A 14,878-nucleotide genomic window follows, 5' to 3' on the forward strand; every position below is an offset into this window, starting at 1 on the left:
CACGACCAGTTGACTATTGTAACAATTGTGCATCCCATCTTCTGAGTTATTTACTAGGATGGGGTACACACTTCCAGGTAATAAAGTTCCATATACTTTTGGCCAATATTAGGAAAGGAATTAATTTTGGAACAAGACTGTAACAAAGAAAAACTTAGCAGCAGGTCTACCTAAACCAGAGCTGGTTAGGTAGCTGGTGTCTTTAGGAAGAAACAGGGATATCGGAACATTGCAACGTAAGTTAATGGATGTGAAGACCATGTGAACTATTCCACAGTTTTCAATTTTCTTACACCATGACTTGATTTATAGTGTTATAGAGACATAATGGTAGTAAGAATCAAAACAAATGCTCTTAGCTTTTTTGCTCTTAGCAAACATGAAGAAAACTTATTAGAGCTATTCTTGTAGCTTTGTTGCTATGCTGTTACTACTGAGACATTTTGAAAGATTGGGTCAGTTCTCCAGAATTTGTATATAAAGAAAATCAGAAAAACAATTCATAGCGTTAAAAGTCAACCATGTGAAATTGTTCCACTGACATTTTCTTATCAATTGCTTTGAGATGATTATAAAGTTGAATTAATTTAGATGCATTTATGCAATTTTCTTCAAGAACTTGAATACTTTTGCTTTTATAGTAATTGCAGAACAGAGCCAAATTTAAAACTCTCAAAAGATTTTTTACAAATAGACCATCATCTGCTATCCCAGTAACTCATAATTACGAAATAGACATAATATATAAACAGTGGCTTCAAAAGTTTTATTTCTGGCATCTGATCAATAGAAGAAATCTTAGTGTGGTAGAGTTTTGAAACTTCATTTGTAGCAACTGTGAAGGCAACTTTTTTTTTTTTTAAAGCATAAGTGCTCCTGAAAACCATTTGCAATCGATTGGTGAATACAGTCTAAATTATAATGTGTCCCTGTGTCCCTTCAATCCAACTGGTTCAAACTTGAAGTGAATTACGTAGGTTATGTATCTAGCTATGAGACAGCTTCAGAGTAATTCTCTGTTTTGGTCTTGCAGAAATTAGTGCTTCTTTAAATGTCAGATGAAATTAAAACTCAAGGTCTTGATTGAAAAGTGATCCTTAAAAATATGTTTGTTTTCCCCCCACCCTCTAGATTTAGAGTTTTATAAAACAGTCTTATATCTATGTAAAAACTGTAAGATATCCTTCTGATAACAATTGCAATAATGATTATCATGTTTTACTGCTGTATGTTTGAATCACAACACTGATGAGCTACATTGGGTATTCCAAAAATCATTGCCTTGGATATGTAACATTTTCTCAGATCCATATTTAAAAGATATTTATCTTCACTGCTCTGAGACCTCACCTTCAATCTATCACACTTGTGTATGATTTTAACTTACTCATGTGCTCTTTGCTTATCTTATACTGACAGGATTTTTTTTTTTTTATTTTTTATTTTTAAGAAATCCAATCATAATCTTTTCAACCTTACCAAAACATTCTCAGGGAACAAAAACATTATTTTAAAATACATGTATTTTCTTAATAAATTTCAAGCAATTTAGTGGTGCTTACTAACAGTACCAGATTTCTAATAATAAATGTGTTTTCCCATCTTTTTTCTTTTTCTTTTTTTTTTTTTTTTTAAAAGTTGGGTGATATACCTAAGACAAGAGAACTATTTTGAATATTTCTATGAAGAAAAATAACAGTGTAAAATCATGATTTTTTGTGTACTATATACTGTCCAATCACTCTTACTAAAGTTGTTTTTCATGTATCACAATTGTCTGTACTACTGTACAACTGTCCTTTGACCTCTTGGGAATACAGACTGCAATTTAAACCCCAAGGGGGCATGAAAATAAGGAAGAAACATGGAAAAAAAAAAAAAAAAAGAGGTTAAAACAAAACAAAACGAACCAAAAGTTTAAAATATAGGGAAGCTCTCTCCTCTCTCTTTTAAATACATGATCTGATGGTAGCTTTCAAATAATACTGGGAAAAATATAATCAAATTAACCTGCAAGGCAATAAATAATCCTGCAATTTCATGTTTTCTATTCAGCTACGTGACTTTTTCACAATAAAGGTGGTATAGATCTGTCTATTGGCTGCTCCTGGCATTGTATACTAAGGCAATCAAACCCTGCCTGCACTGACAATTTACAGGCCTTTTTCCATTCAGCACTTGGAGTAGTGGCCACACCATGGCATTACTGTCAAAGGAAATGATGCCCCATTGTTATAAAACCTGGTAACACAACTCCAGGATTTACATCCAGCTGCGTGAGAGGACAGGGAAGTGGGGGTAGGGTTTCAGCTACCGTATCTACTGCCATCAGTCTCCAAATCATATAACAATTTTATGGCACATGATTGCAAGCTGCGAAGATTTAACACCCTTTTCACACACCTCAAAGGGCTTGAACAAAATACAGCAGTGTGGCCACTGACAGTCCGCTAACTTAAAGCACAACTCACCACATTGCCTGCAGGGCTGCTGGCCTGCAAATAGATGATGGGCAATATCCAGAAATGGTGCTTTATAACTGTATCTACACAAACTGAGGTTTTATACCACTAGTAAAGACTATCAAGAGAGCTGTGGCATCATTCTGCTCTCCAGTATGCCACAGAGCTGTGTATTTTTTTTAATTATTATTATTCTATTTTTTTTCAGATATATTTTCCTGGCAGTACAGTACCTTTCAGTTAGTCAATTCTAAGGATAAGGTCATCTCAAGTGCCCAAGCTGCTTAAAACTTTCAAACCCACCCTTTCCTTTTCTGAGAGGTATACATTAGCAGATGCAAGAGCCAGGGGAAACTTTACTAATGCATAAATTTCAATTTGTAATTCTTTGCAAAGGGAATTACACTAATACACTTGAGACCTAGTTTTTCAGTAACCAGAAAGGACTCCAGCACTTAAAAAAAAAAAATAAAAAAAAATCAGAAACATGCTTGCTTTTATTCAACAAACCTAGGCTACAACACAAAAAGAGCCAAGCCAGCTAACCATCTTCGCTTTCATTGTTATGTGCCTGCCAGTATATTACAGAGGATATTTTACTATGTGAAGTGTCCAATGTAGAGAGACCATAATGCGTTTATAACCTTTAGCGTCAGGCACTAATGCTGATCTGGCAGTATGGCTGTAAGAGTAATTTTTGGTATATCATCGCATAACTAGAGGAAAGCGTTCACCAAAGTTACTTTAGCAGGAGAGGCAGTGAGCAAATCAGTTGTGCATAAAAATAAGACGTCAAAGGGAACTTTCTGTCTGGGGCTGAAGGGGAGTGGCTTGTTTCTGATCCTTACAAACAATGGCAGTCACTGTGGCTTGCGCAGCCAAGGTGATCTGGAGCCTTTTCTGACTCTCACCTATTTCTGCCAGAAAACAAAAATAATTGAACCCTGGAGTGAACTGCAGACTCCTGCTTCCAGACGCTCACACCAGACACTCAGTTTGAGTGAACTGCTAATTGCTACACTTGAGATTATTTAAATTTACTCAGAAGGTGCTGGTTTAACCACACTGGCACTGCTGGGCAACCTGTTAATGACTGGATAATACTTCAATGGGTTGATCCTCTCAAGTTCCTCCAAAAACACACAAGGGTGTTAGTTTAGATGTACATCCTTCTCTGCTACAGTACAACTACATGTTATTTATAGATACAGAACATCTTTTGTTTTCTTTGTATATAGACATTTTTATACATAGACAATAACTAGAATACCAGGATCCCTAAGCTAAGTCTAACTACTTCATGTCCTTTATATTTACAGGCTAGATTACAAAACGCTTCACAGACACAAGTACATATTTATTGAAAGGCAAATGATTAATCCTAAGAAAAGATTGCTAGTTTGTGGTTAACATTTAAAGTATGCATAAAACTACCCACATCGGTACACAGAACATACAATCCTTTTTAATATACTTTTCTCATAATCATCTACTGAGGGAGATGGGATGCTAGGCTTTAGATGTAACTCATCATAGCAGTTTGTATCTCTAAAGATAGATTTTTCTATATTCTGTTTCCTTTAAATCAGAGGCTTCCTAGGCCAGAATCTAATTAAATACCATAATACAGAATAACTAAGCCATTTAGGAAGTTTTTCGCCCTGGATAAATCAAATTCCTTGAACCAATTTATACTTTTGTTTTCTACAACAGCTCATAGTAATAAGTTTCATAATTAACTGTGTGACATTTCAAACCTCCACTAAAATCAAAGTATTTCTGCAAGAGACATTGCTCTGAATCAAAAAAGCTCAAGTTCAAGTATTTAACTTGGAGATAGTTTTGAGGTGGATTTTACTGAGACATTCCAGCTTTGCAGCTCAGATCTATATATACTTCTAAGTTCTCTACTGCTGATTTTAGCAAAACTATGAATATTTTAAAATGAAATAATGAGCTCGGACATTATATACCTTAAGCAGCTAGCAGGCAGAAAATGAGATTGAATTGATAGGTCTTCAGAACCTGTTAAAGCACCACCCATAAGTGGGGTTGCAATATACACTCACGTTTGCAACAGTTCTGTTAATCAGAGGCAAGGCCAAAGTGGCTCAAAGACAAGCTTTTTTTTACCTCTCTCAAGTATATGTACCACTGAACCATTTTTTAGCTCTGGGTTACACACATGATGTAAAGCTAAACCATACCTTTACAAGCTTTTCCCCAGTATTTTTTTCTCATAAATGAACAAGTGAAAGAAAAAATAACAAAAACTTCTTTTGTTTACCTTAGGTTGGAAAAAAAAAAAAAAAAGTAATTTGGATCAAGCCAGTACAATAAATACACAGTGAGAGAAGTACTTTCTTCAGGGCTAGAAGATCATGCCCACCCCGTTGAGACCAAGACATGGTCTAGTAGGCATGCTATTAAAGATTTAATTTATGGTATGGTGAGATTCCTATAAATAAAAATCACAACAAAAATCACAACAAAGAGCCAATAATAGTTTCTATTCTAGTACCAAAACGCATCAATATTGCCATACCACACAAAGTAGTTCTACAAGGAATATATACAAGCCTCCATCACACAAAAGTTAAATGTATGTTTGATATTTGCTTTGGTAAGCACGGTAGAATTTTTTGTAGCTGCATACCCTAAAGAGTTTATCACAATCCCTCATATCAAAAGAAATATCAATAAGTGATTGCAATTATTTGATTCTCCTTATACATTGTAAGCACTAAACCATTTTTGCTGCGTCTTGAACTCACTTTTTTCACTGTTTTAAGATCATCATTAGTGTCAGCACTACTTCAAGTACATGCTTTTACTTAGAACTACACTTCGAGATGTATCAAAATGTGGCTCTTTACTTTGATTACATTTCCTGTGATTCTTATTCAAACATTCTATATTTTACTCTCATTATGGTCATGAACTCTATCTTCACTCAAACTGCTTTTCAAGTATTTGCTCCTGAATACTCTGCTGTGGAAAGCATTTTGTTTGGCAAAATAGTTTTACACAGTATGTTTGCATTCCTTTAAATCAATTGCAGATTTTCTGTGTGGAACTCTCCAAACATTTGCAAATCTCCCTGTCATACTTTGAATAAAATTCAAAGTGCAAATCTGCACAATACATATATACAATCCATTCTTCTTCAGACTTACAACATCAAGTGATGCTTAGTTCTTATTTAAAGAGGTGTTGATATTTACACTGTTTTTGTTTTTATGCTATTTAAGTTTTGATATCCTGAACTACCCCTCCAAATTCATCTTCCAGAAAGAGCATCATCTTTATTTTCAAAATGGTTTCAATGTGTATAAAACCACACAAATAAGTGTATGCATATGCACAATTTGGTAACTTATTCTGACAAAAATGTTTGAAGTAAGAAGAAATACCATCTTACCGTAATGCAGATGGAATCAGAAGGCACTGGAGAACTTCAGATGTTACTTGAGACAAAAAGACTTTTTTGCTTTACTATTCTCTTCTGATGGCTCTTTGTGAAAGTTCTTAAAAGCACCCCTGTGGGTTTTCCCCCCAATATTACTGAATTTACACATCACAAGGAAGAAGTGGTCCTGGAGAACTCACCAAATTCAACACAATTTGTCATTTTAAAGCTTTGGTAACCTTACCTCATAAATCAGAAGGCATATCAAGGAATTAAAAACCACAGGCCAGAAAAGACTACTGCATCTGCAATGTATTGAGGATGACTACTGGCACATAAGAGACAAAGGAAGAGGTTTTATGTTATATATCCTCACCATTTTGCTAAGCCAGACTTGGAGTTTACCTTTCCTGGTATCTTTTGATTCTCATCTATTATATCCAATCTCATTTTCATTCATAAGTGTACTAAACTGCTAGTTAGTTGAATTATGAAAAGAATATACTAGCAGGTTGCTCTCAATAAGAAGCCACCATCTTAAGAACCAGTTTTTATTTATCCAAATCATAGCCATGTCCTATTAAAAGCCCACAGCTGTCAACAGTACTTAGTACTACAGACCCTTCCTCATGTTTTATCAATTTTTACAAATAATTGTTTTGTGATACTGAACATCCCTCTAGGCTACTATTCTTAATTCCTTCTGTTTGCCTCTTTGAAGATTTTTAAACATTCCTTTATTTCCAGCAATTATTTGTAGACATCTATCAGTCCTGCTTTGGGGCTCTTCAGCTGAAATGCAATGTATTCAGGCTATTGTTCATTGCTGAAGACTTTTTTTTTTTTTTAAATGCAATTCTTGAGCAATTTTTCCAACCACTTCAGTTAAGATTTTACCCTGTTGGGCTTGCAGCGTATTGTTACAAGTCACATAATGTCAAATGTGTTTTAAAATAATTTCTGCTAAATGCCTCCAGCAAGTGAAATGAGATGGCTGCCATGTTCATTTAACCAGCCTTCTCTTTTCATTCTTTAAGGAGTGAGACATACCCAAATGCTTCTGCTTATATAATCCATAAAATAAGTCATTCATTAATTCACTGAATCAGCAGTAGGGCACAGACCCTAGAGTTGGCAGCTTGATAGACCAGAGATCAATAGGAAATAAACTGGGTCATAACTTAGAAAACAAAAAGGTGAGAAATCAGCAGTACAGTTACCACAAAACCCATTACAGTCAGTAAAAAACACACCATAGTTGTCAATGATTCAGGGTCATCTATTATTTCCCTGATGCAATAGATGCTGAATTCAGTACCCTGTTCGAAATTAGAGAATACAGTAACCAACAGAAGTAAAAATAAAATAAAAATAAAAGCCTATTTCTCTAGTAGATTTTTTTTTCACCTAAAAAATACATAGCCAACAACTTCGCTGTTTGTCCAGGAAAAGGATACCTTAAAAATCTAAAACTAAAACTGTCTTTAGTAAATTTAAACATATATTTGAGTGTACATTTGTTAGAGTGTGACTAAGGTTCTTTCAGGAATTTCACAGTTTTCCATTAAAACCAATTACCCATAACTACCTATTATCATGGAATCACTCCATGAAAATATATCAATAAATATATTACTATATCAGCTACCATTCAAATACGTTAATCAGAAAATAAGTTATAAGTTATGGCAAGCCCTAGCTTGATTTTTTTTTTTTTTTTTTTTAAGTGTAATGAATATAATATTTTGTATTCTCTATGCCCAGGCATTTACATCTTCCATAAAGTGATGCCATACATATCCTAACTATCAAAATAACCAGTGGTGATTACTGTCAGTTCAAAAATCACACAAACTAAAGGTGAATCAAAACAATGAGCGAGTCCAGAGAAGAGCGACGAAGCTGGTGAGGGGCCTGGAGAACAAGTCCTACGAGGAGTGGCTGAGGGAGCTGGGCTTGTTCAGCCTGGAGAAAAGGAGGCTCAGGGGCGACCTTATTGCTCTGTATAGGTACCTTAAAGGAGGCTGTAGAAAGGTGGGGATTGGTCTCTTCTCCCATATGCCTGGTGACAGGACGAGGGAGAATGGGCTAAAGTTGTGCCAGGGGAGTTTTAGGTTAGATGTTAGGAAGAATTTCTTTACCGAAAGGGTTGTTAGACATTGGAACAGGCTGCCCAGGGAAGTGGTGGAGTCATCATCCCTGGAGGTCTTTAAAAGGCGTTTAGATGTAGAGCTTAGGGATATGGTTTAGTGGGGACTGTTAGCGTTAGGTCAGAGGTTGGACTCAATGATCTTGAGGTCTCTTCCAGCCTAGAAATTCTGTGATTCTGTGAAAAGCACGGCCTTAGCAACACAGATAACATCTTAAAACACCACCAAAACACATCTGCACTGGGACAATACACAAAATTCATCTAATTTATGAATAATTAAAAATAAATAAATACATACTGTTTCCATGCGTTCTTGTGATTTTTCTACTTGTAACTAGTTTCAGTGGCAACAAAAAAGAAGATTCTTAAAAGGGGCATAGCACAATATTTCACTGTTCTCCCGTAAACTTAACTTAGAGAATTTTAAGCTTGTAAAATATAATGCACGATTTTTTAGAAAAATTGAGACAATCATCACTTTAGCATTACTATTGATATGGTGATCACCGCAAAAGCAAGTTTGTGTCTTTCCATAATTAAGGAACTAAACTTTCAAATAACTAAGGAGAAATGGTATTTCAGGAAACAAAAAGATAGAACATGTCTTAGAGCAACATGAAGGAAGTCCAACATAAAGCTTAATTTGAATATTAAAATAAAGATTTATGAATTTAAATTTCCAATACTCTCTCCAAAATTAATTAGTAGTTCTCCAATATTTCCAATAAATATTTTCAGTGAGTGATAAACAATGTACATGTTTAAATTTAATAAAATTTAATAAAATTAAAATACATGGAAATAAATATATGGAAAGCCACTAGAAAATTCCAGGGTTTGTGAATGCTAAAATTATGGCCCCACAAGAAAACACACAGGAACCCAGGAATTAATGACTTAAAGCAAAATAATCCCTAAATCCCATCTGATCCATTACCAAGGCATCAAAATCTTTCTGACAAGTTTCACAGCATGTATCTTTGCCTATATAATTACATATCTCTAATCACTGAATTATTGGAACCCACGGACACTTACTTGACCCAGTGATCTTAAATACAGATCCAAGACACATATATATTAGTGATTTATTTTATTTTATTTTTTTTTTTTAACTGAAAAACACTTTTCAATGAATGGGTTTGATTTCTAGCTGGAATGAAGATGCCTGTGATAGGAATTCAGGTTATACATAGCATGCAAACCCTTTCTTTTAAAAGTTTCAGAGTAGAAACACAACAATACAATATTAATACAATAAGAAGGAATCAAGAATCATACATGCAAACGCATGAACATAAAGGTTTCTATCAAGCTGTGCAGTGGAACTATTGATTGGGAGCAGCACAACAGCAGAACCTGATGAATAAATTTAAGATACATGCCATAAAGTTTGGAGAAGCATGGAAAACAGATGTAAACAATGTAAAATTGTTGTTGAGCAGATGCCATAGCTCTGCGTACAGAGCTATGACAGATTCTTGCTGACATTGATTACACAGGTTCATTTTTGCACAAAATAATTTTACAAATATTGTTGTTCCTGACACACAAAAAAAATGAGCTTATGAAGTTTAACAGGATGAATACCTGGGGGAAAGAGGGAGAGGATAACACAAAAAGATGTTGAACAAAATTATTTAAACTTTGATTAACTGGTAAGACAATGATGATGTCAAATGTTACATGGAAAAATATCAAAAAGAAGCAAGAGAAAATGGATTATGGAATTAAAGAATTCAGTGGTAGTTGGACTGAGGAACACATACTGAATTAGAAGCAGAAATTTCAATAAAAGGAAAAAAAAAGCAAGAATTGTTGATGAGCAAAAACAGAACTGCCAATTAAAAAAAAAAAAAATCCTTAGCAGTGAAAAGAAGTTTTGTATATAGGTTGAGGAAAGAAAGAACATCCAGCAAATACCAATCAAATATCGTCCCATAGTCTGGAATTAAATCACAGCTAAATATTACACAACATATTGTCTGTGAAGGGCACCTAGCGCATAAGAGGACTAAGCTTCTGCTTTGATGCAGAGAAATGAGACTACTTGAAGGGTTGCAGAAGCACACAGCTCATACATTAGAGGCTTAAACACTGCAGAGTTTGAGCTGTTTCATATCATTTTCTGTTGCTGAAACGCTGGATTTGGGGGCATTGAATTTAGTAGAACTACACCACCTGCATCAGTGGTCTAGTAATGTTTATTTAAGTAGGTATAACAAAAAGAAGCTGTAGTATGAATGAGAAAATAAAGTTGGTCCAGTGATGTGCTTAGTGATTCTAGTGTTCCATACTGTTGAATGATTTATGCTTAGAAATTTCAGAGAAAATTGATAGTAATGTATCCTAAGTTTATGATGAAACTAGTTACAACACAAGGAGAATGGAAGTAGAACAGTGTAAGGAAGTTTTTTTTGAATTCTTAGTAAGCAATCAATATCTGAAGTAAATCAATAATGTGATAGAGAACTACAGTAGGAAAGAGATAGTGTTCCAAATGGCAGCCATAATTATAAAATATGAAGCATGTTCCTTGCTTGAATGAAGAAATAGTCTAAGTTGCCTTGTTGGTTTGTTACGTACTTGTCACAACGAAAGTAAACTTTATATGAAACGTGATTTATTTTTTTTTAATCACAGCTACAGTTGATCAAACAATAGCAATTATATGCAGAAATGCTAAACTCACTAAAAAGTCAACATGATTTCTAGGAACTGCATAAATAATAAAGTATGAACAAAGTATAACACCTAGTTCTAGTCCTATCAACATACAATACAAGGAATTGAAAGGGAATATCTATCCTCATTCAGAGTAAGCAAAGCACATCACCACATTAAGCTTCCATGACTATTAAATATTCACAAAATTGTATGTATTTGAATCCAGATTTCATTTCAGTATGCCTATACAGATATATGACTGGCATGGACTTACCTGTAGGGGATCCCTCCATGACGTGACCAACATAAGGTCCTTCTTTGAACATTGGTCTGTTATCATTCTGATCAATAACGGAAATATCTAGGCGGACTGGCCCATCAATGACTTTTCCACTTAAATCTGTGACCTCAACTTCCAGCTGTATAAAGAAAAAAAAAAAAAAAAAGGAGGGAAGTTGTTCATTATCACAGTGAACAAAGAATAAGAAAAAAAGCTCCCATTAGTACTGTGGTAACAGACCTTGCCAGGGTTACCACTTCCAGCCCATTCACTTGGACTAGGGTCACAGCAGGTTTTAAATCTAAGCAAATGACAGATGTACATTCACATCAGGATATCTTTTCATAGATTGAAAATACCACATTCCCTGAAGAATGAAATGGGTAGAGTATAAGGAAAAAAAGACTCCCAAATTTGATACTAATCACGGGAAGATTTGTTTATAATTTGTTCCTTTACTTTTCTCAACCACATTTAAAGAGTACAAGTATGGAACTATCATAGTATAATTGACATATCTTCTAATGCACTGTTAAGAGCTTTCTTTTCCTTTTTTTTTTTTTTTTTTTTTTTTAAAGGCAAGAGTGCCTTAGTGCCTTGGACATTAAATACATTTTCTCAGTGATCACGGCATGAGGTACTATGTTAGATATTTTTGATAGTTCATTTTTTTTAAATAAAGTATAAAAGGACAAAACATATGCAGTTTTATATAAACAGGTATATATGCACACACACCCCCTCACATCCAGGTGTACGAAAACATCTGCTGGGCAAAAAGCCACATATAGCCACATATTTTTTTTTTTTTTACTTCCCGAAACCTGGAAAGCAAGATTATATCATGCATATCTCAATCTTCTTTTGATGGAAAAAATCAGAATTAGTTACTAAAACTTCGTCATTAGGGCAAACCATACTAAAACTTCTTATACATGATGACAAAAAGGGTCAGTTTAGACTGCAGCTGCATTCTATACTTGCAATTCTCTCTTCACCATGACATCGGTAAAAACAGTAATAAATGTATCAGAGAGACAGTTATCATTTGCACCCACTCTACCCATCCCTAAACCCAACTCTTAAAGGGAGTTAAGCCAGCCAGAAAATGGACTTGGGCACAGACGTTAACATCATTTTCTTCTTCTTCTTTTTTTTCCCCTGAGAAAGTGGTAGTAGCAGGGGCTGAAGTCTCTGAGCACTTTGTTTATTCTGCTTATTTATTTCTGTTTATTTATTTATTATAAGATATTGCCACATCTTATATCTGTAAGTTATTTATAAGTTGGTGATAAATCCTACCAGGAATTAGGTCAGAATTCTAATTCCTTATAACAATGGATGTTTATCATCACATCTATGTCGTTTGTTACACTTATGAATTCTACTTTCATAGCTAAACTTGCAGGATATAAGTAGAAGTATTCATGTTGTAAGCAAGATGTCTCATCGCACCATTTGTAAATAGTGTCACAGTCCATTTTAGCATCTACTTACTTTGCTCATCCTCATTTCTCAAGTAATTTCTCTATCAAGCCTTTCCAAATGTTTTTTTTTTACTAGATAAAAATGATGTTTTTTACTAGATTTGTTGGCTTAACAGTCAATAAATGCTCTGACATGAAGACAACTGACTCATGGCATCAGCACAGCTGAAGTGTTATGGGGGAACATGCCCCTTCACATTTGAGGCCTTGAAGAACATTGGACTCTGAAGCCAATGTAATAATTTTAGGATTGTGTATGATGTGAGGAGAACTAGGAAGGAAAAGGCAGTGTTATTTCTGAACTACATTAAAGCTAGATAAAACTTTAGATACAGTTATAAACTGCTGACAGAAAGATTTATCTAAGTAAATGTTGACTCATCAAAACTATGTTAATTGCTTTGGGGAATGAAAGAATAGAAATATTTTTCTGTGAAATTCCAGCAAATTCACTTTTAAATTCAAGATAACTTGCTCTTAATCTCTGTCTCAATATTAAGTAGATACATTTCTCACTGGACAGAACAAAGGCTTTCCTAGGTTTAAAATAACTACTTCAGCTGCTTTCACAGAAATTGCAAGTGATCTAAAGCAAAGCTTGATCTAACATTTGTCTGTTTTCTTAACCTGTGGAAATCTGCAGGAAGAGAATAGGAGACACAATAGATCTATTGCAGTTATTAATAAGTATCATTAAGTCCACTGGTTCTGAGTCCTCCTTGCCAAAAATATTCCAGTAACATGTCCAAAAAAGTGTTACATGTTGTCTGCTTCATTTTATTAAGATGACAGAAGACTTCATTTTTATTAGTCTTTGCACAGTAAATTGTAGGTCCTAACCATTCTGTAGAAGACATTAAAAGCCTGCAGCACCTATTCACAACCACCTGTCTTTATCTGGCTGATACACAAAAAAATGCTTGCCTAGATCTTGTCTTACACAAACCATACCCCCAAAACAAAAACAAAAAAAGCACCAGGGAAAATATACTTTACCTTAAGAAAACAAAAAGCACATGCAATGGAAAGTAGTATTTAAGAAAAAGACAATACTGGCACAGAAAAAATTACCTTAAACAGGCTGTAAATAAAACCAGTGGAAAATTAGATTGTGTCTAACTATCAGAAGAGTGAGATTTCAGTCTTTCAATAAAGAAAACAAACAAACAAAAACTAGATAGGCTTTCCTGTTTTTAATATAAAACTTGACTGATGTATGACAGATACTGCACTCTTTCTTTTGATAGCAACAGACTGTAATTTAACATTCAGAAAGTATCTAAGTTCCTGTCTGATTACAACAACATAACTTGAAAGAAAAATGGTAAGCATAGATAGATTTGGGCAAACTGACAAAATAAATAAATAAATAAAATCCTGCAGAGCTCTGTAGCTAGGTATTATGTGAAAACCTGATAAGACTGACTATGCTTCTCATATTTCAACTTAAAAGTTGGGAAATTACATTCATAAGGATAAAGTTACATTCATCATAATCTAACCAACCGTATTTTCAGGAATTCCAAAGACTAAATCCCAATCTCATTTCTGACAAAAGAATACACACAAACTACAAAGGATAGTCAAGGGTTCATAAGAACCTCATGCTTCACAACAAAAATTGCCATGATAGTATACAAAGCAGACCTTGGCCATTGCTGTTAAGGTAACTGAGAAACACTGATAAAATTAAGCACACCAATAAAACAAGACGAAGCAATGTAACACTGAAAACTGCAGGCAGGAACAGATTTTAGCCTGTTTGTCCACTCAAACTCTTAAGGATTTAATCGGAAGTTTAGTAAGCTTTTCTAAGCTGTTCAAACCTCTTTTAAGTATTCTTTTGTAATTTATATAGACTTGATTTCTTTCCACTACGGTAGTCAGCAATAACATTTACAGGAAAAGATTACCAATCTCAACCTTACCATTACTTCAAGCAGTTTCAAAGGTTTCTCTTCACAGGACGGTTGTTTCCGTTCATTTATTGCTTTTGGTGAAATGATTCTGGATAGCCACATTCCTTCTTTGCATATAAATGTCTGTTTTTACTTTGCAGCCAGCCAGCCAATGGACCACACCAAATTATATCATAAATTTGAAGCTTTTCATAAAGTAAACCTGGAATATCTTTTAGAGCTCAATTATCTTCAAAGTCTAATGCAGGTTCTTTAGTCATTAACTGCTTTCTAATTTTAATTTCCAATTTGTTGCTGATAAGAATGTTTCTTACAGATTTCTTCCAGTTGGCTCAACAGATGGTTTTGCTACATGGTCCTTGCATGTGGCTTCACCCCCCAAAAAAAATAAATTCAGTTGTTTGAGTATGCAAAAACAGCAGCTTTCCAGAATAGCGCAGTCCCCAGGGCAAGGAGCACCCAAACAGCCGTGTGTCTCTGTGAGGAGAAGCCGGGGCTGCCT

At 34.5% G+C, this 14,878-nt stretch overlaps 1 protein-coding gene across 5 annotated transcripts in view; it reads right to left on the bottom strand.

The window, feature by feature from the left end:
- CDH13 (cadherin 13) overlaps nucleotides 1-14,878 on the bottom strand; it is a 479,376-nt gene that overhangs the window by 189,669 nt on the left and 274,829 nt on the right. For 4 of the 5 annotated variants that reach the window (XM_005020165.6, XM_072044043.1, XM_072044040.1 and 1 more), the window contains one exon: nucleotides 10,965-11,109. In XM_005020165.6, the coding sequence (XP_005020222.4) occupies nucleotides 10,965-11,109 (145 nt within the window). Of the gene's footprint in view, nucleotides 1-10,964; nucleotides 11,110-14,385; nucleotides 14,852-14,878 lie in introns of those variants that run through there. The other variant, XM_072044042.1, reaches the window with a different exon arrangement.

The sequence above is a fragment of the Anas platyrhynchos genome, chromosome 12, assembly GCF_047663525.1.
Source record: "Anas platyrhynchos isolate ZD024472 breed Pekin duck chromosome 12, IASCAAS_PekinDuck_T2T, whole genome shotgun sequence".
NCBI lineage: Eukaryota > Metazoa > Chordata > Aves > Anseriformes > Anatidae > Anas > Anas platyrhynchos.